This window comes from Eucyclogobius newberryi, unplaced genomic scaffold, assembly GCF_026437365.1.
Source record: "Eucyclogobius newberryi isolate DKJ021-1_F unplaced genomic scaffold, fEucNew1.0.hap1 SCAF_9, whole genome shotgun sequence".
NCBI lineage: Eukaryota > Metazoa > Chordata > Actinopteri > Gobiiformes > Gobiidae > Eucyclogobius > Eucyclogobius newberryi.
In genome coordinates this window covers 25428019-25453610 of record NW_027316532.1, presented here as the reverse complement: position 1 = coordinate 25453610, position 25592 = coordinate 25428019, and the positions used below count along the sequence as shown (strand labels likewise).

Here is a 25592-nt window from a genome sequence, read left to right as displayed (position 1 = left end):
TTTATAAATCACAAGTTTAACATGAAAACTCACATAAACAAGAATTTAGACATCCATCTGAAAGTCGAAATGTCTTGATTTAGAAAAGTTGTACAGCTACCTTTGAAACTTTTTCTACAATGGATCACTCCTGGACAAATGAGGGAAGGCACAGACTAATTATATTTGAAGTTTCAAACCTAGACATTTTTTAAAACATGTTACAACCGCCATCTAGAAGTAATTTTCCATTTGAATGTACTGGTCTGAGAAGCTATAATTTATACTGCTAGATTAGACTTCAGTCTTTGTTAGCTGACGCTCCAGTTCCAGGTCATTAACCCGTTCTTGCATCTTCTTTCTCCCAAGACTGATTTCTTGCTAAGTCTTGGGTTGTTAACTATTGTGCTATGCTGGCATCCTCCATGCAGCTGGCATATATATACATAAAGTCTAAAGAATAAAGTCTGAAGTCTAAGACGTGCAACTCCCTTACCCTTCTTGAAATTTGCATTTCACAGTCTTCAAATTAGTGATTTGCCACTTTTAGCTGGACAACAGATTGTAATAGATTGAATAAAATGCTGGCCTTCTGGTGATCCCAAGAGTCTCTAAAAGCACAGTGGGAGGTGGAGCGTTTAGCTACCAAGCTCCTGTGTTATGGAATCAGCTCCTGTCCCTGTTAAAGATGCCGACACAGTCTCTTAATTTAAGACCAGGCTTAAAACGTTCCTCTTTGAAATGGCTTATGGTCAGGCCAGTCAGGAACAGAAATAAAAACCTACAGTTTCAGCTACGCTGCCCTAGGAGCAACTATGCTGGGGGAAGTATGACAGCTTGAGCACTATCCCCTTCTTCTGACAACTTATTCTATCAAACAATATTTAATATTTAACTTGCAAACTGTTCATTGCCTTTTCTTTTTCTCACTCCGAGGACCTCTGGACCCAGATGCTCCTTTCCTGGTGAAGCAGTCTCTGCCACGTATGGATGGTCCTTCATCTGCCTGAAAGAGCTGGCTCTCCTCCTGATGAACTGGTTCTCCTGAGTGGCTCCAGCTCCACTGTCTCCCTCGCGTCCGTCTGATGGAGTCAGATTCCCCTTCACTGTGGAACTCCTCCAGGTTTCTACTTTTTCTAAAGGAGGTTTTTTGTAGTTTTTCCTGGCCGAGAAGGAGGGTCTAAGGACAAAGGACTGGAACATCGTCTCCCGCCACCACAGACATTGCTTAATTAGTTTTTTACTGTGGCCCTCAGAGGCAACCGTTGTTGTGATTTTGGGCGTTACAAAAACAAATTGGATAGAATTGAATTGAAAACACACAACTGTTATATGGTCATCTTGTCCTTGGGATGGCTCAGAGCAGTATACATTATACGGCATATTGTTTTTTACCTACTAATGACACATAAATGATATTCTATTCTAAATCAGCTTCTCTGATTAGTGCCTTCAGGTTATACATGACTTCCAAATGGTATTCTAAATATCGCAATTTCAAAAAGACTGAAACTTTTTTCTATCATTTAACTCCTCCTAGACAAATGGTGGGATTTACACTGACTCTACATCATTTACAGATTTGTCATCCTAATTTCATTCAGACACAGAATGCAGATGTTATATCTCAAAAAAATGTTGAGATAAAAATATATGAATAAGACATATTGTCAATATATGTCTTATTCATATATTTTTTATTATTAATGATAAATTCAGTCATATTTTGAAGTTTATTCTGGACTTTTATGGCTCCTCCATTGTGTATACAGTGCAACATGGTCCAATCTGTGTGATGCATAACTTTTTTCTGCCATGCAAAATAATTATCCCTGATTGTCTCTTTGTGCTATTCTGTTATAATACACAGAAAAAAAAATGTCTTGCTAATCAAGCTGTTTATCTTGCTAATCAAGCTGTTTATATATTAACGCATATCTTTCCCACCATCAACTGTCCAAGATAACTCAAACTAATCTCTTGGTAATTTCTGCCAGAAACTGTAATTATGTTGTAGATGTAGAATGTTTTATGATAGATACAGAGCGTAGCAAAACAAAGTGCCACAGAATGTTCAGCGTGACCAATAGCTTTATCTTGGCTTTCCTCTGCTGCTGCAAACCTCCCAAACAATAAAGCCACACAAGAACGGAGATGCACTCCAGCAAAAATGACAAACAACTAAATAAACCAGAAAGAGACCCACAAAGCTAAACTACTTTCACAGCACTACTATTTATACTTGTGCTACTCTTACAACAAAACGCTTGCAACAAACTTTTAAGCAAAATCTAAATATTTGTTCTGCTTTTCTTGTTCCCTCGTTATTAGCTCACTGAAAGTTGTATTTTTATCATTTAAAAGTCTGAGTAATTTTGTATTGCATTTGAGGTTGAGGGCTCAAAAAAAAATCCTGTTTTAATTTACCCCCTAGTCCCGCCCACTTATCTTTACTTACTTGTAGTTATTAAAAAAAAAATCCAGACTCATACTGTACAGGAAGGGTTCTACAATATTACGTGGCCAGTTCTAAAAAATAAAAACACATAAATGTCAATGCGTCAAATGTTTCTACGGTGAAATGCAGCAGGGCTTTTCAGTTCTGCCGTTTCAAACAGGAAGTCAATGGACCTGTTTCTATTATTGAGCCGTTTTGGATCAACATTACGGTTAACAAATGATAAAATGTAATGATCTACTATGGTATGCCTCGGTTTAATACTCAATACCAGAAAAAAAGCTCACTATGTCTGCTGTAAAAAAGCATGTGGTCCCTTACTTCAGAGTGGCGACCCCATCAGGTGTGGTGGGCTCATTGAAGCGCCTCATGTACTCGTGCATCTCCGGAAAACTCTTCTTCATGTAGTCCTCGGCGCTGCTCTCACGCACCGTGCCAAAACGAAACCCCCGGGACGGATGGTGCAGCTGCAGACGCCGCAGAAGAAGAAAGAATAACAAATGAACAGGAAGTGGAAGAAATATTAGAATCTGTATCTCAGCCCTTAACTCTTAGAGTATTTTCTCGTTAAAAATTTACAGTGCAATCACAACACGGGCTGACGACCAATTAAAATGTGCCTGGGCCCTTCGCCGTCGCGCTGCATAAACATCCACAGACGTGCTCGATGGTCCAATCAGCAGCTGAATTAAAAGCATAATTAGGAAGGAGCAGGTGATCCACAGAGCAAATTTAATCTTCAATTATTTTATGACAAGAAGCAGAAAGTTAATGAATAATGAGTCAAGAGTTCAGCGGCTCAGACTGAAGTCACCATGGGGCATTGGGAAAACTCGCGCTTTTATCAGCTTTCCGGGATTTCTCCATTAACATAGAATAATGAATGTGCAGATAACGATCAATAATCATTAGAAAACATAGAGTTAGAGAAAAATGTTACAGCTGCATCCCAAACTGGTCTTTTTGAAGCCCCTGTACTGTTGATGGAAGATCAAACTATTTGTCACTAAATGATAACGGCACAATAGGCGCTAATTACAAAGCAGCAAAACAATAATTGTGGATAAATTTTCATAAAAGTGCTCATTACAGCTGTCAGTTACGCATTTTTCATATCACTCACAAGAAAGAAATTATATTCTTATTACTCCTTTTAAATCTCTGAATAAGAATTTTGCTTTTTGAAATACTTTAGATGTGATTGATACATTTTACATTTATTTCATTAAAACATTTGTATTATAATAACATTATTTTCATGAAATCAATTATTTTGACATTCATCAAATATCAAATTTATGCTCAGTATGTATCCAAAATTACCCTAAAAGATTTTATTTATGTTTCCTTTCAGTATTATAAAACAAGTTAAAACAAAGGTGACACAGTGGGGCGGCTAGAAGAAATGTCCTTGAGTCCTTAGGCAAGACACTTCACTCACATTGCCTAGTAGGGATCAGGTGTGGGAGTTAATGGTTGGTGGTTGTGGGAGGGGCCGATTGGCAACCTTGCTTCCATCAGTATGCCCCAGGGCAGCTGTGGCTACAACAGTGGCTATCCACCATCGAGTGTGGAGTGAATGAATAATGCAATGTTAGGCGTGAGTAACGTAAAAAGCGCTATATAAATATGATGCATTATTAACCCTAACCCCCTATAACAGATAAAGCCATACCTGCTTGTCAATATCCGATCTTCTTAGGTCTCAGAAATTAATCGAGACGAGGCCTGGTTAGTACTTAAATGGAAGACCGCTGGAAAATGAGGCGCCACCGAGGAGCAGCAGCAGCTGTGGTGCTGCTGTGTCCCACATTGTCTAGTATGAATGCGGTGGCAGCCTCGGTCCTGTCAGTCTGCCCCAGGGCAGCACTGGCTACAATAGTAACTTGTGGGTTAACGATGCACTGTAAAGCTTTGAGTGTCATGAGAGATGCTATAAAAATCCACAGATTAATTAATATAAAAAATAAATAATTTAATTCATTTTGGCAACCTTACCTGTATTATTTTTGCCAATACACCTCTATATCTAAGAATGCATCCTGATGAATGCCCTACATGTCTCACCTTTGCATCATGGATTCCAGAAACCTCTTCAAATGTCTTCTCTCCGACCATAACTGCAGCCAGGTTAGCAGTGTAGCTGGACAGCACCAGCAGACAGAAGATCGCCCACAGGTTCATGAGGAACCGACCTGTCCAACATTTAGGGGTCTTTGAAGAGACGGTCCTCCCAAACAAGATGGCGTAGCACAGGTTCAAGGCAGAGGAGTAAGAAAACACCCTCATGCGATTCCGCCCATGAGGTGTCATCCCAAATGGGCTCTTCCACTCATACAAGGTGAGGAACAGAGCAGTGATGTGAAGGGCCACGAAGATGCCCACCCACATGGACCAGTGCAGGGGCCACATGAAGGCACCTATGGGTGCTGCTGTATCCTTACTGCGCACCAAGATGCCCAGACTTGTGGAGAAGAAAGGTGAAGTGAAGTCAATCACCTGACTGCGGGCAGAATTGATACTGAAGGAAGTGACAGCCATGTCTGCCAAGCCATTGAGAAGGTCTCCCACCAGGCCTGTCCAGCGGCCCCCCTTCCACGCCCCGTACTTTCCATCTCCAACAATGTACAGGTCAAACTCGATCCCTAGATCCTCCGAGAGCTTCTCCAGCAGGTCAATACAGTATCCATAACAGCACTTAGCTGCCTCTCTGGGCAAGACACTGGCATTCCCACGGCCAACTTCATGAAAATACCGCTCCAGAGTCTCTGAATTATTTGTCCCAGCGTCCAAACAGAACTGGCCTGCGGGACAGCTGCTGTCCTCGTCCACGTCCCGCGTGAACACAAACGGGTGCTCCACTAAAGTCACCACTCGCACCCTGCTCCCTGCCGCAGGCATACCCGGTCTCCAGCGGCCCTTGTTCCTCCCAGTTCCATCACTCTTGTAGCGGGGCTTGGGTCCCTGCCATACCCCCTGGTCCTCCACCTGCAGGTGCCCCCCGTCCCAGCTGCCCACAGTCACCCATGTGGGCTGGCCCAGGGCGTCCCGCCGAAGGCTCCAGATGTGAAAGCGCTGAGCGGTGAGCACCAAAGAGCGATTTTTGTCCACTTCAACAGGTCCAGTCAGGCCGAGGAAGGACGTGTTTGACAGAAAGCTGAGGGACAGAGAAGAGAGGGTTAAATTACTACTTATATTACTTGATCTATTGGACTTACATGTAACTGTGGGTCAATTTTTCTCTATGAAAGTAAAGAGTAATTCTGGTTGGAGAAATGAGTTTGTATTTAACAATTTTAATGATCTTCTAACTCCCTCCTTTATTCTGCAGTTTATCATCCTTTATCCATTATTTCACATAAATACTCTTTATATAATACTCTTTTTGTATCAGAGACCAGCACTTTAGTTTGCTTTTAGTTTCCATTTTCAGGCCAAGTTCAGATGCAGTTTACGTTCATTTAAAAGTTTAAAAAGTATATTGGAAATATATATACATGGCTCTCAAAGCTGCTGCACTGATCTACTCTGAGTGAGTTCTCATCCTCTCCTCGTGCTCTGATTGAATAAGGCTTATTTTAGTTCAAATTGAGACAAAAAAGGGGAAACAGCCCTCTCATTCATGTCATACAATGTTACTGTTACACATTCAGCACCCAAACGTACATTTTGGTTCTCTTTTTTACGATTCATGGGCATTATTGAATCTTTCTTCTTCTACGGTAAATAATCCATCCTCTGACGGCTTTATCTCTTCTCACATTTAATTTTGGGTGAAAATGTTTGATCTTTTCTTCCATTAGACAAGTGAATGCACCATCTAAACCTTTCATCCTGCATATTTTAAACTCACAGCTCGTCTCAATTTAACACTGATGACTCTCAAAATATAAGGGAGTATGCCTCTTGCTGATATCCATGGAGATGTTATTGCATTGGCTGGAATATTACACAGTGGCATCAAACCTTTTTATCTTGCATTTGCTTCTCCACAGATCTGACCTATAACAAGCCTTTCACGGAGGTCAATGTGATACTGTGGAACTCTAGGCAAAGTTCTAACACATTAATATAGACAATAGCGGTGATAGATCGTCCATCACAAACGTTAAATAGTATGCACATGTAAAATAGAAATGCCTTGTTGTTGGAAATTACACCTCCGGCTTTGTGTGGGAGAGAAACATTGGATCTTGTTTTGTATTGAAATGAGAATATACAAGTAAATATATCTTCATATCTCATAATTTTCCTACAGCCTAGTGGCAGAACGTAGCAGGTTGGTCTCAATATTGCGTCTTAATATGTGTGATGTGCAAATGAGAAGCTGCTGCTGCAGGTCAGAGCCAGTGAAGGGAACAGCTCTAAGCACTTTAATAAATCTGCTCATGTTTAAGTCACACATTCAAACTTGTTTGTATTCAGCAATAGAAAAGAGATGTGCCACTGTCTTAGAGAATATGAACACATCTGTGTGTGAGCTGGATTTATATCATGAGGACAATAGTGAAGTTCCTCTGTAGTTCCAACACTATGATAAGACTTACACGGGGGAAGTGATCACGAAGAACAGAACATATAATTGTTCCATCATGTTTTGTATTGTAGCAAATAAAAATCAATGCCAGCCTCTTGACACTCTTGAGGGGCTCACCTGGACAGGTACTGTCCTGAGGACTGCACCTCATCTCTGCTGGGCTTTCCGTAGCAGTTCACCATGTTCTGGATCAGAGCCAGGTCTGGCCGTATCATGGTTGCAGAGGTGATGGCCCGGGTTAGCAGCTGCAGAGCGTCCCGGATGTAGAATTCCAGAGGTTTCTGCTCCACCTCTCCATAGGCCAGCAGCCCCAGGGGAAGCCCGATGGCCTGAAGGGCATCCGGGCTGAGCGGTTGGCCCAGGACCCAGTGCACCATGGGAAGGGTGAGGCCCAGGTCCTGAGCACTGTGTAGCACTGCTGCGGCACACTGAGGGTCTGCCCCAAACAGCAGCACCGAGGCAGGGGCGGGCTGGCTGTTTCTGAAGTGGCGAGACAGGAAGTCATGGATCTGAGTGTCATCGTGAGCCGACTGAGTCAGGTTCAGCAGTGCCCGCAGGTGCCAGCTGTTACTGCTGCCCCACGACACATCAGTCCGATCATTGAGCAGCTCCAGGAGGCCCTGCGCCTCCTCCCATCCACGACACAACACCACGGTCCCCTCTCTCCAGCCAGAGCGCTTCAACACCGTGAGCAGCAGGTTGGACAAGCCTGACTCCGGGACGCCTTTCACCATCTGCAGGTGGAACCGGTTCTGTGAAGAGCACACAAGACAACATTTACATGTTATGTAATACAGTGACCCTTCCAAATCATATCAAAGCTACTCAGCTTCAGAGACACAAAGAGCTGATCCCAGGCCAGCTGAGTTTGTTTGCTTCATTATCTAGAGTCTGAAGGTCACATTAAAATGGCTGCCTCCATTTGCCTTCAAGAGAGCAAGAACTGCAGCCTTTTATTTTCCGTAAATGAGATGGCGACCCCGCAGATGGAACCGTCACAATAACCATCACTGACACCACAATAAAACAGTGAACCGAACAAGGTGGAAACAAATTACACCTCGCCCTCCTCCAGCTCTCCTTCACTTCCTCCGGTTTCTCGCTTGTTAGCCATACTACATCATCCAAATCTTATCTCACCTCTAACCCAAATCAAACACATTTCATCTCCAAAATGATGTTCCTTTGTTTTTGTCCTTGTTTTGTTCTCCACTGGTTTCGTTATGTTTCATGTTTTCTTCTCCGGAGATGAAGCGGAATCTGCAACCGACGTTGTGTGCAAATTAGCTGACTTCACAACTAAAAGCAACTGTGGACACCTACAGGGCCTGTTTGTCCCGTGGCATTGTGGGAAATGTAGGAAAACACTGAGTAAAGCATATCTGATGTAGTTAAATATAAATGTTGGTTTGGTTTTGCACACATACGATAATCCTCAGTGCTAAGGGTTATTTCCTGAGGCGATTGGATCATATTAATCTCCATCTATTGTTCTACCAAATAAAAATGAGCGGAAATCAACTGCATCCAGCGTATTTTGCCTCTCTGAGAAACCGCCAAAACCACAATTCATGTTATTTCTACAAAAATGTATCGTGTATGTATGTATTGTATGTACTAAAACTGTCAAATTATTGTCAGACATCATATTACTATTTCACCCTTGAAAATGTCAGTTGTATGCAGTTGATGCTGATAAAACTTGCCCAGTTTGCTCTGTGTTGTCAAAAAACTTTTCCAAGATGAAACCAGATCAAAACAAGACCCCAAATGAAAGAGCACACTTGATAACGTGTGAATAAAATATCAGGACATGAACAGGAAAAGACAGGAGGAATATTCTGAAAATTGTTGAAACAGCGTCCAGGTTTGTTTTGGTTCACCAGGAAATATGAAGAGAACATTCAAGCAGACACAACGGAAATGTGTGTCAGAAACAAGCTCTAAACAATCTCATTAGCTGCTTTTGAGATGCTGATGTTATCTCCAGGCCTGTACCGTATACAATGTGTCTCAAAACAGTCAATTTATATCATCACTAAACTTCACAACACTAAACTACAGAAATGATTCCCAAACGAGGGTTAGGGACAATAACATGACCACAATACAAGACAGAGCATCTTAAAAATAATACTATGCCATCTTTATTATAAAGTATCCATAGGTTTGTGATTGTAGGTCATTTTAGTCATAATTTCACTTATATTACGCTTTGGTAAAAAAGGACAAAAACAAATGTTGTTACTTATAAGCATTTGAAAAGCTATTGGCCCCTGGATATTTTTCACTGTTTAAAACCTCATTTCTGACTTGTTTTAGAAACAAACACACTAACGGTTGGCATTGCCCTTTTACAGAATGTCTTCATCCTCTCTTTCACCATTTCACGCTGTCTAGAAAAAGCATTTGGACCAAAAAACAACAACAAATTATTGCACAAAATATAAATTATACATATTTTCAATCATATCTGAACAATGACATCATCACAGCTTTTCCTGCTGAGCTCAGTAAAGCGCAGTGTAACCAGGCTCTGTATGTGTTATAAATAAGGTGTCAGCAGCTGCGCCAGCGGCTGCTTTTTAAATATTTACACAACTTTGTCCCCCTGTAATGAGCTCTCATTACAACATGCTCACAGACTTGGGACAAACAAGCCCCACAGCTGACGCACTTGGGACCAGCTCCAGAACAAGACTGGATCCAGGACCGGGACCAGAACCAGGAGTTGGACTAAACCAGGCGGCCCACGGTGACACCTCAGGCCCAGCGGTTCAGCCCTGATTCTGCTCAGTGTTTATCAGCGGCGCTCAGAAGCACTCCGCCTTTGTGCTGCCTCAAACCCAGCATGGCTCACAACCAGACACAGTCCCACGGGGAGACGATCCAACCAGACTACCAAGCAACAAACACAAGAGCACGTACAGCAGATGTGAAGGGCACAACGCAAGCAAGAGGAGCTCACGACACAAGTTAGGTTGAAAATATTGCAGAACAAACGTTGCAGAGTATTTAGCACCATCAACTCACAGGAGAATTTCATCACCAAAACATGTCTGAGCCATCTGTGTTGAACATGTGCCCAAACAGAACAAGCAGCAGAATGGGTCAATTGTAGAAATACATTGCATGGGTCAATTGTAAAAAAATCCTTGCATACTTGAACACTAAGATTGGATTGACTGTTTTCGTGTCATCGCGATGTGCCCTGGCTCCGAGCCCCCCCGGCCCCCCTGCGCCCCCCCGGCCGGCGCCGTACCGCGTTTACTCAAAGGAGGAACTCATGAAACTGCGGAGACCAGTCGTCTTACCCGGAGATCGTCACGTTATCCCGGCGGACATCCTAAGATTTTTATAAGAGATCTTCTACTGAGAGCGTTTTTCAAACTTCCTATAAGTTATTTGTTCTTTTCTTCTGTATCTACCTCTGTATCTACCTGCGTTGCATCAATGGAATTTCCCCATGTGGGACAATAAAGGATTATCTTATCTTATCTTATCTTAAGCAACTGTAGAAATTAGAGGAGTGAGTAAGTTGGTTCTATAATGTCTAAAATTAAAGCATCAAAATTTCAAAAAAGGTAAAAAAAAACAATTATAGACACATGTCTGCGCACTATTTTCAGATGAAGACCATTACCAAAGTTAAAAACTGATAAAACAGTAACATGCATTGCACCATGTGGTAGACTATTCACCTGAAAATGTTTCTGGTGAATAGTCTACCACATTCTTGTTTCCATGGAGATAGCATTGCTTTGCTCATAATGTTCCACAGTATGGTATCAAAGTTATCCGTCGACATGGAGATATTTAACAATTATTCACAATGACTGAGATCATTTTATTTCATTCCCATTGTCTAACACGTAACTATTCTGCAAGTTTGAGACCAAAAAATACATTTGGATGTAAATTTTTGGAATGTAGGTTGAATTAAAAAGGCTTAATCACAATTATCGATTAACTGAATAATCTTGACATCTCTCGTTTCAGAATGATGAGAAATTAGGACCTGAGCAATTAAAAAATAAAAAGCAAATGTAGGCCAATATTTTGAATGGGAAAAAGTCCTCAAAATGTTGCATATAACAGAAACCCATGAATGAGTATTCAGATTTGTTTTCTATTATTTAGATTTGATCATTGAAAACTGACTCAGTCCATGCACATGTTGTTAGTATCTAATGATCTATATTTGGCATCTCTGGAAGTTCTTGGTCACTTGGGACAAAGGGTTTTTCATGTGACATCAGTTCAACTTGGATCCTTCATTGCCACAACAAACCATGAGGATTTTGGCTAAAAATCACATCATGGAACTTTCCCATCCACAAAACAACCCCAATTGGCTCCCTTTGACTTTTCCATCCCCATAAGGAAAAAAAATGGTTTGGAAAGACACCATTATGTTAGAGAATAAGGCCCAAACCATCACTATGCAAGCTCTAAATGCCATCTCAGTAGAAGTGTCCAGAGACGCTCAGAAGATGCAGTTTGGTGTTGCTGATTTACTTACAAAATGCTAATATTTCTATGTATGAAACTTGAACACAGCCTATATTGAGGTGGGGGTAGTCGGCTTTAGTACTGATAAAATCACTCGGGGAGGGTATTGTTAGCACTGCCGTATCCATTCAGATAAGCCCACTTTTAAAACCAGTTGTGGATGTTCATCTCACTAAAAGCCCAGACTCAGATTAACGAGATCAGACGGATCAATGAGTCTCCCTGGCTTCCCCCTCCGGCCCGCATCCATCATATCAGAGCAGAGTACATTACACCAGCGCTGTTTACATCCAACATTTAGGTAATCACTGCTCCGGCCAATCAGAGGTTAGCGCTGCCAGCTGGAACCCCGCCCAGCCTCCGGCACAAGCTCGTGTGTCAATGGTCGAGACGTTTCACACCTACAGCTGCAAGTTCAGACACCGCTGCCATGGGCAAGAAGTGTTTGTGTTTGATAGTTTGATTTTGAGACAATGAAAATGTCCAAACAAGTTTTCCCATAACTTTTTCCATTGTACTTATCTAAATTGCATTCACAAGCTGGACACGCCTCTCAAAGAGCTTTGAAATAGCCCATTACTTATTTGCTGCACACTCAGTCTAGGAAGCTCCTTGAGTGATTTGAGATAATATGTGCATCACTTATAGATTCGACAAAAGGTTCTCAAAAACCCTTTAGTTTTGTTAGTTAATTAGTCGGTTAGTTAGTCAGTTATAGCATAGCAGTTATGATCTGAGTATGCATCTGACCCACACTGAACAAACAAGATGTCATAATATACATACAAAGAGGTCGTTTTAATATGTAAAAAGGTATATCAAACATACAATTCACGCCTATATTAATTTTATTTATTGATTGTTTTACCAGGTTGTTCGGTTGAGAACACTTTCACATTCACGATGACGACCTGGCCAAGAAGCAGCACTAAAATCAATACAAGAAAAAATACACACAAACATACTCACACCAAGAAACACACTCTGCTGTCAAGAAATGTAGTTGTGATCAAAACGTGTGCACTGATCCTCTAAAATACTCAAAAAGAAGAACAACTGATTTAAGTCTGTTGTAAATGTTCCTGTCACTTGCTGCAGGAAAGTGAAACAAGGAGCGGCCAAATGATGTACTGGCTTTTTCAGTCGCAGGAGGATTTATGTAACTATTGTAACGGAGAGTTGCTGTGTGTGTTTAAATCTCCCGATAACTCACCCCACCCTTTTTGCTGTGGTCTATATAAATCCTTATAAACCCAATCAACTTAATTTGACTAATAAAATGTTTGTCAACTGCTCCATTGACCGATTATTCGACTAGACCACTGAAGGTTTGCAAGGAAAAACAGAGTGAGATTAAGACCTTGCCTCACCAGCCAGTCCCCCCTATATTCAGCAGCTAATTTGTAGCACATGTCTCCCAAATGCGGAAGACATCTCCTCTGAATATTCTTGTATCGTTCACAATAAAATACAGATCTTCTTTTACCTCAGATCCATAAGAGTTTGGTGCATCGCTTGTTGGTTTAGCAGAAATCAGCTCAGTTTCTCAATCCTATGTGTTATTTAGGTTATTTTACCCCCTTTTTTCCTCATAAGCCGTCGTGTTAGTTCGGATACGATTTCTCTGATTGGTTATTCCACCTGTCAATCATGCCCATCAGGCAAATTAAAACAAGAACTGTGACATCATTCTCCCTCCTGAGTCACTGCCAACAAAATTTGAAACTGAAAATCTATCAAAGAGATTTAACATCACACAGCTCACAATAGTTGTAAATACCCTATACTTTCTCCTTCGGTTTGTAGCAGCTTTAGCTTTTTGTATGATATTACTAAAAGAGAATTGTAAGGTTTATTTACGTATCTACTTGTGGTGAGTACCAAGTCGACATAATGAAGGAGACTGCATCTTAAACCTATCCAAAAAGTGCAGAGTGTAATACTTTTGTCATTGTTATAATAATATTACGCTGTACAATAACCTCAACAGACTTTTGTCCAATTTCCCCTTTGCTAGAAAATGTTGGTCTTTATTTCACAGACGTGTATTTCAATTCAATTCAGGTCAGGATTTTATTGATGATCTCTAAAATTGTCTACTTTCTTGGCGGTGTCCATTTTTAGATCCAACTTTGGAGCAATGTCAGGCTCCAGAACTTTATGCAGCAATAAACTTTCAAATCAAGAGTTCCTCACCATTGAATGAGCAGACTGGAAATTAGAGCAGAAGAATAAAAGCGTGTCAAGAATGCACTTGAACAACACTGATTATTTGTATATACGTGACACAATGAGGCGTCTGTGTTCTCAAATGATGTTACAGCAAATCTTTTCTATTCACAAGGCTCTTCATTTCTTGACTTACAGAAATCCAAATCTGGAAAAGGTTGTGATCAGAAATGACTTGTGGAAGTTTATTTGAGTCCATGTAAATGAGATGATGATGAGTTCATCCAAACACTTTGCAAAATGACATTAACTGCTCTTGTTTCTTTCTAACTCTGTTGAATAATATTATGTTTTTTGTGACCCCAGGCCACTCTCTTCGTACCCAAAGCTGTCATCAGTTTTAAAAAGTGCTTTGAAAGAACCATATTTTCTTCTACATTTGACAACAAATGATTGACAGTAAAATATGGATTAAACATTGCAGGAATAAGGGCTTGAACTCACAATACTGAGGCAAGTTTGTGTCATTTTTAACAGCACACCAACATTTGATTATCATCAGATTTGTTGAGCATTTAGATTATTCAAATGACATGCAAACTGTAAAAATCTGATGTGAGTAATTAGAGGGAACATGATCATAAAGAAATCTGATGTTTTTTTTGGTCTTTGCATATAATTTGAATCTTATAACTCTGATACAAGATTAATTTCAACATCTTCACTGTGATAACAAAAAAAAGTACATTCACACACAAAAACGCACAATAATTGAGGACAGTAATTTGACCATTGACTGTGTGTATAAATGACAGATACGAATGCATTAACTCAAGGTGTCACTGAAAGTTTCCAAGAAGTAGTTGATATATGCATGAATGCTGAAAACATAATGTCAGCACCATGCAGGCAGAGTTTTAATAGGCTAAACTTTTTTCCTTTTTTTCCATGCTGAGCTGTGGACTTGTCCATGGGGAACAGTCTTTAAAGGTTTTCACAACACTCAACTCTTCACTGCGATTTCTGCACCGGTCACTTTAGTCACACAAAGAAGTTTTAGAAGAAATTACTCAAAAATGTCTCCCTTTTTTAATTTTTTTTTATTATATCTTGCCTCATTGTGTTTGTTTGGATAAAGGAATAGCTTCAATCATTTAGAAATGCTCCAAGGACAACCTGGACAGTGACAGATATTTTGTGATAAGCAAAAAACACGCAAATATACAGCCACATCTAGGGGTCTAGGGGGTCCCACAAGAATTTCAAAGACCAGTGGCCAAAACACAAGTATCATCATGCACCAACTGTATAAGATGTCAAACTCCGTAAAACCTGCTTAAGGCGAACAAGTCAGAACAAAATTCTAGTCAAAAGATTTACCTGTAAATTCAACAATGAAGACTTTTTCAGTCAAGATCCATTCCTGTCACCTGTCTGTCACTGTCTGACAATCACAGTCTGAAGACATTATTTCAGAACACAGAAGTCTGAACACTGTAGCAGAACCTTCCAAGACATCGCATCTCCTCTTCCACACCTCCATAAACCCTGGAGGGATGTTCCTTTTCTCACATCAGAGTATAATCTACATCCACATGCACATTAGGCTTATTTACATAGTCCTGACCAATAGACTATATATATATAAAACTGGACGTAGTGTCACCATACTGTCAAAGCCACAGAGCCAATCAGGAGCAAGATACTCGCCCGTTCCTGTTTGCACCGCTGGTTTCCACTGCTTGGAAAAAAACTGCCAGAGGGTGCATCAAAGTTTCAAAGGGGTGCAAAGACTACTCTTTTCCATTAAGTGTCATTATTTTACACGCCTCAAATGAGGGTGCAAACACTTTTAAATGAGACTTAAATGTACCCGTTTGCACCCCTTGATCAGGCCTGTGTCCACTGCTCCAGAAATATTCTATCCCATCATAGGTAATATAAGATAGAAAACATTTGTAGACAATGAATAGAGATAAATAATTTGGTAAAATGCAAAGGACGTCATTAACTAAAATCCTAAGAGAGAGAAGCTGATAATATACGTTATATACTTGTAGCTGTTGCAAAATTATTTGTTCATATATATTAATTTGAGTCACATGTAAACTCCCGACCTCTACTGAGGACGCAGCGCTGGCCAATCACAGTGGCCCGCTGCCAGATGGACCCAGCAGCAGCAGCAGCGCACAGGCCCAGACTGCTTAGCTCTTAGCTACGCTTCGGGATGCAGGAATGTCTTTGGCAATAACAGCTTTATTAGGCTATATTACAAACCCCGCCCCTTTTCTGAGGATTTCGTGCCTACTGTGAAGGGAGGACAGTAGAGAGGTCAAAGTTCGATAGATGTCGCTATAGAGTTTCAGCTTGAATTAAGCAGCTGAAGGTCACGCTCATTAGCTCGACAAAGCATGCAGCTAATTTGGCAGTCGGCCATTTGGGAAAGTCTGTCTCACACACACACTTGCTCCTCGCCAAGTTAATCAAGGGCCTGATTGGACGTAAAGGGAGGACAATCACTAGAAATAAAGGTTCCTTTCATTACAGTCTGAAGAGGGCGCTATACTGTAGACCTTATGAAAAGCATTATGCTCTGCACCGGCAATGAGCATGATTTGTGTTCAGTGTGGCTCAAAGTAGCTGATAGAGACTTCAGAGAGTAATCTACACATCAAGGACAAGAGCGTTACAATTTGTAAAATTGAACAATTTTACCACAGCTCAAGTACTGTAAAAAGCGAGAAATAAATGACTCCCTTTCTATCTTCTCAGACAGAGAAGAGAAATAAAACCTCACAGGAGAATACAATTTCAAAATGAAGCCATTTCAGTGGTGTCAAGTTATGGAATAAAGTTTGCCTGAAAACATCAAGGGAAACTGTAGTTAGCAAAACTTTAACAAAGAAATGTGTTTTGGATTTATATGGAAAATGTCATGATTTAATGTATGTATGTAATATGTATTTAGTTAAAAAATAAAGTGTCATGTTGTTAGCTGTTATGGATTGTGATGGTCCTTTGTTCAGACACATGGGACCGTATTTTGCCCACGGTCTTAACTTTAACTTGGGCGTTGAGGAGCTCATTTCCTGACATATTGTGTCGGTTGCTGACAGCGCAGCGCGTGGAATTCTAAACAAGAGGTGTGACCATGCCAATATACTGGGTGGAGTGAAGGAACTTGAGGGCGTGGTGTGGTGCATTCGGTGAATGGCCAGAATCATAACTAATAAACTTCAAAACGAGTGCACTGGAGTCGTGTTATTATCCTCTTAGGGATGAGATAATCATAATAAAACAACCTTCATGGGTATAAATAACACAAATTGTAAGTTATAGAATAATAAAAACAGGCCAATTTTACGTGATTACAATTTCCTCCCAATCACGTAAACAGCACAGTGTCGTTACGCACTCAGCTATTGAATCTCTTTGCTGGTCACCTCCACCTCCGGCGTTGGACACCTGGGACTGCGTGCTCTGTACCAGACAGGACCGTGCAGACTTGCATGTGCTTAGCTTAGAGAGGAACGTCTTTTGGAAACTGGATAAATCCCCACCGTCACCATCACATATACCCAAAATCCTTGTCCCAGTCTGCGTATAACTGGCACAGACTGACAGCACAACACGAGATCTGCACGTACGGTCAGACTTTCGACTCCGGCACTCAACTCCAGAGTGTGGCTCTGTTCTTCTCTCAGCTGTTCAGCTGTGCGTAACGGGTCAGCACTGAGCACTGAGGTGTGCTCTTCGGGATCACCCATTCCTGTGGACATGCCCTCGTTTAAGGATCACAAGTCAAATTTATAAGCAGAAATGTGCTGCAATGTTCCTTAATCCTACCGAGTTTTGGACCTGGTTTAGTCCTGGTTTAGTCTTGATTTAGTTTTAGTTTAGTCCGGACACCCTGGGGGAGAAAACAAGCTCTCTGTGTTGTGCTGAACAAATAAAGGTGAATTAATTAAGGTACAACGCTCTGAGGCTGTGTTTCAATATTTTGTTCTTTGTCATGTGACACAGTCACCCAATAAATATTCACAAAATTAAGGTTTTTATAGAATGGGAGTTGAGCGCTGGCAGGTGACCTTAGCAACATCGACAGCACTTGATCACTGAATAATGCATACACGTTTTTGTCCAAACCTTTTTATCTGCGAACAACAGTTTCATATAAAGGGTTGTACAGGTTAATTAGGAAATTAATAAAGCTCTTTGTATACTTGATGTGTCTGAAGGTTTGTGGGGATTTTACATTGACATTCATTTAAACTAATCCTAACCTAAGTTTAACCATAATTACTATTTGCTGAACCCTCACCTAAGTTTAACCCAAACTAAGCAGAACTTTAACTTTAACCGTGCTGTTGATCTCATATTGAAGGATTTAACTCATTGAGACCTGCTTTTTTGGTCTGCACAAAGTAAAACGTCTTCATGAATTGTGTTTTCAGTCCCCACAATGTGATAAAAAAAAAAAAAAAAAAGTTAATGATCTGGAGTGCCTCAGACGTCTGCTCAATTATTCCCGAGCACTTGATGCTTCTGTGGAAAAGTTTAATGATGCTAATTTCATTATCCACCTAAACCTGGCACCTGCCCACACCAAACGACCATGAGATTACCGTGCTTGATTGACCAGTAAACTCACCTGAACCCCATGGAGAATCTATTGAATATTGTCACAGAGAGAGACACCAAACACAGCAACACAACAGAGCTCAACAACAAGGCAATTTAGGTGCACATTTTTTGTTGGTCGATTGAGAATTTAATCTATTGACTTGATATTTAAGTTTTCTATATAGCATTTATTTCATTACGGATATTTTTATTGCTCATAAATACAGTGAAACACATGTATTGTAACTGTGAACAGGGTGGCCTGGCCACAGATCTGACCCGTACTTCCAGACAAATCAGCAACATGCCTGTGGAGCACTGTCCACACAACAAATGCACTCACACGGTTAAAATAATAAAGGAAAGAACAACTATTATGATAGTGGAGCAGGAAAATAAACGGTAAGGTTTCATCTTTTCGATTTACTTGTGGCTAAATGGACCATTTCCAATAGAATCTGTTCTGTTGCATTCATTTTGTCACATTTTTCAAGAATAATTGTGAGAGAAGAAAATGGTTGGGTCTGTCATTTGGGGTTAAGGTATATTGTCTTGCAAGTAGAAAACACTGTTGCATCAAGATTATTTAAATTTTTTTTTTAAATCTGCTAGAAATGCTAACTCCTTTTTGAAATAATGACTAACCTCTCAAAGCAATTGGCGATGGAGTGGAACGTATTTCTGCTCTTTCACAAGGCACAGTATCATTAAAATAATCGTGTGTTTGACAAAAGCGCCTTTGAAGTGAGCAGCCGCCAAGTGAGCCGTCACCCACCTGTCGCTGCTGCTCTTTCATGTGGGGCAACGTTATGGCTAAATTGCTGTTTAAGTAGGAACACAAAAATTACCCCTACGAGCCAGATTTATACGTTTATACATTCCATTAACACAGGATTTAACTTATTTTGTGTGAATGAAAACATCCACGTTCTTTGGTCCTGGTTTGAGCACTTTTTAGTTCTGATCTAGAATTGATTTGGTCCATGTCAAGGTTTTGTGCCAGATTTGATCCCAGTTTAGTGACAATTCAGACGTGGTGTTTGTGCAGGTGTGATCACAGCAGCACAGAATCCAGTTTGTTGAAAACTTATTGTTCCTGTGAGCAAAAATAATAGGGAAAGCCACGAAAGCGTAAAGGACACAAAGAACAGCTGCAAAATGGATATACAACCAAATCAAACCTAACAGCAAGACCGGCTGAAATAGAAAGAGAGAGAGATTCCGTATACCACAGAGTACACCCCTCCAATCTAATCTTACACACACACACTTTTCTGTCTCTCTCCATTTGAAGTTTGAGGTCGATAATGGAATCTCTTCTGTCACTGCTGAACCTGATCAACCCGCCGCCCCATTATTAACTAAGCCTCCATATCTCCAATCAGCCCAGATACATACATTGGTTTCATTAATACGTACTAATTGCTGTTGAAATGAACTGTAAACTTCACATTTTGGAAAACTCCTCCTTCGTTATCACCTCTATGTAGCTGAGGAATCATTGTAGGGGAACAGTGACGTGGTGAGTTTGATGTAAATAAACTACAGGCCTAAAACATGCGCATTCTTCTTCTTCTTTGGTGTTTTATGGCGGCTGGTATCCATAAAGTGTTACATTACCGACACCTACTGTAGTTGTACGTCTTCAAAGTATGTGTTTTACATTATACAAGGAGAGAGCGAAAGAGTGAGGAAGAGAGAAAGATAAAGAGAGAGGGAGATAGAGGTTATGTTGTTGTGCATTGGTGCTCTTGCTAATCCACTCATTTTGTTTTAGCAATGTTTTCCATTGCTTGAGGAGAAGCCTACACGTGCTTATTGTTTGGCATTACTTGTGGTAATCTGTCAAAAGATGAATAAAGCTAAGTCCAACACATTTACTTTGCTTGACTATTTGATATTGTAATGATTATGTTGCCGTGTTCAGCAACACAAAGGGATTGTCTGCCAACTGAAAAGGTGTATTTACCGCCACCTACTGTAGTTGTACGTCTTCAAAGTATGTGTTTTACAGTTTACCATAAAAAAAGAGAGAGAGAGAAAAAGTAACAAAGCTGACAATAATGTCACCACATACACACACATTACGCTACTCTAAGATAAGATAAGATAAGATATTCCTTTATTGTCCACACATGGGGAAATTTCATTGTTGCAACGCAGGTAGATAAAGAGGAAAAGGACAGATAACTTATAGGAAGTTTAAAAAACACTCTTAATAGAAGAACTCTTATAAACAAAACTCTTATAAACAAAAACTCAAATAGACAAAACCTCTCATTTCCTAATAAGGAATGGAGGGGAAAAATAAAGATAAAATAAAATAAAATAAAAACAGCCAGCGTAAGACAAGATAATACTAACAATAATGGTAAAATAAACACTCTATTTTCATCAGTTATATATAGGGGAAAATTGCAAATTTGATGACAAATCCTGAGAAAACAACAAGACCGAAGGTTACCAAAAGTAACAGCAAGAATTAGATAAAGATTATCAACAAAATTTTGATACTGTGATACTAATGATAGTAATGTCACTGAGTCACTATTGTCAGTGAGATTACTTAACGATGTCACTCAAAGACTCAGAAAAGTTGTTGTTGTTGTTGTTGTTTTATGGCTGTTGTTGTTGTTTTATGGCGGTTGGCATCCGAGTGTTGCATTACCGCCAGACTTTATTCCTCAGACGTTTCGTAGTCCTCAGACTCTCGGTATCCAAGTGAAGTCTTACATTACCGCCAGACTTTATTCCTTAGACTTTATTCTTTTCTTTAGACTTCATTCTTCAAATTCCGACCGGCTTTATTCCAGAGCAGACTCTTCTTCATCTTTCTCTCCTTCTTTGGTGATTGGTGCTTCCGCCGAACAGCTTTATTCTTTAGGCTTCATTCTTTAGGCTTTGATACTTCCATTGTTGTCGTTGCTTCTGAAACTACAGCGTTTCTCTCTTTCTCTCTTTTTTTCTCTCCCTCTCTTTCTCTCCCTCTTTCTTTCTCTTTCTCACTTTTTTTTATTTTTACGGTATAGCGTAAAACACATACTCCGAAGACGTACAACTACAGTAGACGTACAACTACAGAAGACGTACAACTACAGAAGACGTACAACTACAGAAGACGTACAACTACAGAAGACGTACAACTACAGTAGACGTACAACTACAGAAGACGTACAACTACAGAAGACGTACAACTACAGAAGACGTACAACTACAGTAGACGTACAACTACAGAAGACGTACAACTACAGAAGACGTACAACTACAGTAGGTGGCGGTAATGTAACACTTGGATACCAACCGCCATAAAAGCGTGAACTTTTTTTAGAATTGGAGAGTGGCAAGTGACCTGAGAGAGCTTCTGTTGGAAGAACAGAGAGAAAATGAGGATAAGAAGACAGAAAGGAAGATAAGGGAGAGAGACAGAAAACAAAAACATATGTAAAGACAATTACAAAGAATCTTCACTTCAATTTACAACACTGGAACCAGAGCACCGTAATAATAAAGAGTTGATTGAGAAGATGAATAGAAAGAACAAGAACACAAAGCTGGTTGATCAGCTCACTAAACGGGTGATGTCACTTCAAGCTGAACTGCAGGAAGCTGAAGATGGTTTTAAGAAGGAGAAAGAAAAGATACAGAGAGATTTCCAGGACAGTTATGAGCACAACGCCCAGCTTCTGCTCGAAGAACAGAAAGAAAATGAGGCGCTGAAGGAAGAGAGACAGAAAACAAAAGCATACATAAAGTCAGTCACAGAGAATTATAACTTCAATATGACGCTTCTGGAAGTAGAGTTGTATAATAATAAAGAGTTGATGGAGAAGATGAAGAGAAAGAACGAGAACATGGAACGAGTTGATCAACTCACTAAACAGATAACGACACTTCAAGCTGCACTGCAGGTCGTTGAAGAGGGTTTTAAGAAGGAGAAAGAAGAGGTACAGAGAGATTTCCAGGAGTTAAAGGACAGCTATAAGCACAACACTCAGCGCCTGCTCAAAGAACAGAGAGAAAATGAGGTGCTGAAGGAAGAGAGACAGAAAACTAAAGCATACATAGAAGATCTTCGCTGCTATACGGATCTTTTGGAGACAGAGCGCCTTGAGTTGATTGAGAAGCTGAAGAGAAAGGAGGAGAACATGGAGCTGGCTGATCAACTCACTAAACACGTAACATCACTTCAAGCTGCACTGCAGGCAGCTGAAGAGGGTTTCAAGCAGGAGAAAGAAGTGATACAGAGAGATTTCCAGGAGTTAAAAGACAATTATGAGCACAACAGTCAGCTTTTGCTCGAAGAAAAGAGAGAAAATGAGGCGCTGAAGGAAGAGAGGCAAGAAAAAAAAGCATTTGAAAAGAAAATCACAAAGAATCTTCACTTCAATTTGCAAAATCTGGAACTAGAGCGCCGTAAAAATAAAGAGTTGATGGAGAAGGTGAAGAGAAAGGACGAGAACACAAAGCTGGTTGATCAGCTCACTAAACGGGTGATGTCACTCCAAGTTGCACTGCAGGTGGCTGAAGATGGTTTTAAGAAGGAGAAAGAAGTGATTCTTAGAAATTTCCAGGAGTTAAAAGACAGTTATGAGTACAACACTCAGCTTCTGCTCGAAGAACAGAGAGAAAATGAGGCGCTGAAGGAAGAGAGACAGAAAACTAAAGCACACATAAAGTCAGTCACAGAGAATTATAACTTCAATATGACTCTTCTGGAAGTAGAGTTTTATAATAATAAAGAGTTGATGGAGAAGATGAAGAGAAAGGATGAGAACACAAAGCTGGTTGATCAACTCACTAAACAGATAACGACACTTCAAGTTGCACTGCAGGTCGTTGAAGAGGGTTTCGAGAAGGAGAAAGAAGCGATACAGAGAGATTTCCAGGAGTTAAAGGACAGCTATAAGCACAACACTCAGCGCCTGCTCAAAGAACAGAGAGAAAAGGTGGCGCCTGAGATCTAAGAGAGGTGGAGAACACAGAGAAACAGGAACAAGTTTTCTATTATGAGCAGAAGCTTGAAAAGAGGGAGGGCACTAAATGTGACGTCAATGAAAAGGTGAAAAACGGAACGGCAGGTTTGGACCTAGAGTTTAGTAGATTTATTCGTTTGCTTTTTGTTACTAACTTTTTTTTAATTTTCAGAAGGATTAGATTATTACAGATTTAAATTTCTCATCTTAGTCTTACTTTCTGTTTAGACCATTATCACTTTTATACGGGAACAGTCTGGGTTTACTGAAGTCAAACAGTTCTTTGTGTATTGTGTAGAAAAGTGAGGTTAAAGGTCAGACAAGCTTTTGAAGTAGAGATGAGAAATTGACCACGAGAATCTTGACTGGATGATCATGTTGAATCTCTTGGAATTACAAAAAAAAGCCTGGCCGTTTGTGGACTCAAAATCTACACTTTCATTTGTATATTGTTTTCATCTACTCTGACTAAAATACTGATTGTGCAGATTGTACCTGTCTGGCCCGCTGCCCTGTGGAGTCTCCCCCTGGGTCTGATTCTCGGGCCTGTCCTGTTTATACTGTACCTCCTCCCTCTTGGGCAGATTTTCAAATGTCTCATCACTTATATATGCTGATGACACACAATCTACATGCCTATAAAAAGGAACAGCAGCGCCCCTTGACACACTTGTTAAAGTGCTTGAATGAGGTTTAGGTTTGGCTAGATCTTAACGAACAGAAAAGGTGACGGTGTTTAAGGCTCAGTGTCAGCACTAGATCTGGTGCCACAGTATGGCATTACATGGAGATAAGAGCAGGTGACACCACCAGGCCAAGTTACAGGTCAGATCTGTGGAGGGATTAGCTTACAAAACGTTTCTGCAATAACAACACCTGTAATTTAATAAATGCATGAAAGAGTTTAAAAGTTTAAGGTATGTGGAACATTTGAGGCAAAGCAGTTACCGTATATATTTATGGAGGCAAGCAGGTGGTGAAATCACCACTGAAACTAATACATCAAAATACCTCTTTCTTTTTATTAAGACATAAATCAGAATGCTGTTGGACACTGAGTGAAGGACATGACATTGTTGGCACTTCAGGTTTTGATGACCCGACTCTCACCTGAATTAAACTTGACACAGCTCTGATGAATGGCATTTATGAAGAAATAAAACTCTCTAATCTATGTATTTATCTCTGTCTTTAATATTTAATCTACAATATGAAATTGGTGAAACTGTCCAAACCAGCACCTCTGGTTTGGACAGTTTCAGATTTGGCACATTATAGTGACGGGCCCAGAGCAGTATCTCTCTGTGACATTCTCTCGTCTAGAGCTGCATGAATGAAAACATAAGCCAAGAATAAGTCTGTCCATGTGTGCTGACATCCTCAGGAGCAAGTCAAGAGACTCAGATGTGTGAAGGGACCTGGCACCACTGACAGCAGCTGATCAATACCTGGAAGCTTGAGCCACTGAGGGACAGACAGCTTCCTCAATTTTCCCGTCAAAATTGTGTCCAGACCAGTCATATTATTAACTTCCTGTGGGTGCAAGTATTTCATTTAATGAGATTCAGTAATTTCAATGAGCAGCTGTTTTTTCATTTTAATTTAGCGGTTCACAGCCAATCCTCATACTTTGCAGGAAGAAATGTGATAAATGTTAAGGTAAACGTATTGTTTACGTTAAGGAAATACATATTGAAAGACATTTGGTATAAAAAGATAAATACATGAACAGGAAAAACAATCCAAGCTCAATATTTGGAGATAAGTCCCTGCAGGAACTAGAGCCACGGGGGACAATAAAGTGTACCCTAACCTTAGAGCTGGGGTACTTGATTTATTTTTTAAATTATTATTAGTTATTATTGCTGAATTGTATGTTTTCTCCCAAGGAGTTTATTGTAAAAGCAGGACTTTGTGACAAAACGCTGTCTGAATGTAATAATAAAGTATTTTATTGGCTGTGCTTGGGTGGTCTGACCCAATTACACTTCACCATCTGAAAAAAAGAACTCTAGGACAATGCAAATGCCTACAATGAATGTATGTGGATACTAACAATGTATTAACAATATATTCATGTGGATATTATATCAAAACAGTGATACATCCCCTTTAATAAGTCACCCAATCACCTTTTATAGCCGTAGCTGGACCAATACAGACCGATAGAGATGTGGCTGCCATTCTACGCTTTCCAACTACCAAATCCGGCATGCATCTTGGCTGCAGGACTGAAGGAGATGGCTACTGCTTTATTATACCATTGACCATAGCAAGTCAAGCCGGACTTGAAAATATAGTGTTCCTGACAGGTTGCCCCAGTGGCACTGAATGATAAGAC

At 40.3% G+C, this 25592-nt stretch overlaps 2 protein-coding genes across 2 annotated transcripts in view; one reads left to right on the top strand and one right to left on the bottom strand.

The window, feature by feature from the left end:
* The window catches only part of grin3bb (glutamate receptor, ionotropic, N-methyl-D-aspartate 3Bb), an 82379-nt gene that overhangs the window by 9708 nt on the left and 47079 nt on the right, over positions 1–25592 (bottom strand). The window contains exons 2-4 of the mRNA XM_072438612.1: positions 7092–7726; positions 4505–5594; positions 2759–2904 (exon numbers count right to left, since the gene is read on the bottom strand). Coding sequence (XP_072294713.1) covers positions 2759–2904; positions 4505–5594; positions 7092–7726 — 1871 coding nt within the window. The remainder of the gene's footprint in view (positions 1–2758; positions 2905–4504; positions 5595–7091; positions 7727–25592) is intronic.
* Positions 21857–23242, top strand: LOC140354265 (uncharacterized). The gene has a single exon (XM_072439216.1). It carries the CDS (start codon positions 21857–21859, stop codon positions 23240–23242), a length of 1386 nt encoding a protein of 461 aa, XP_072295317.1.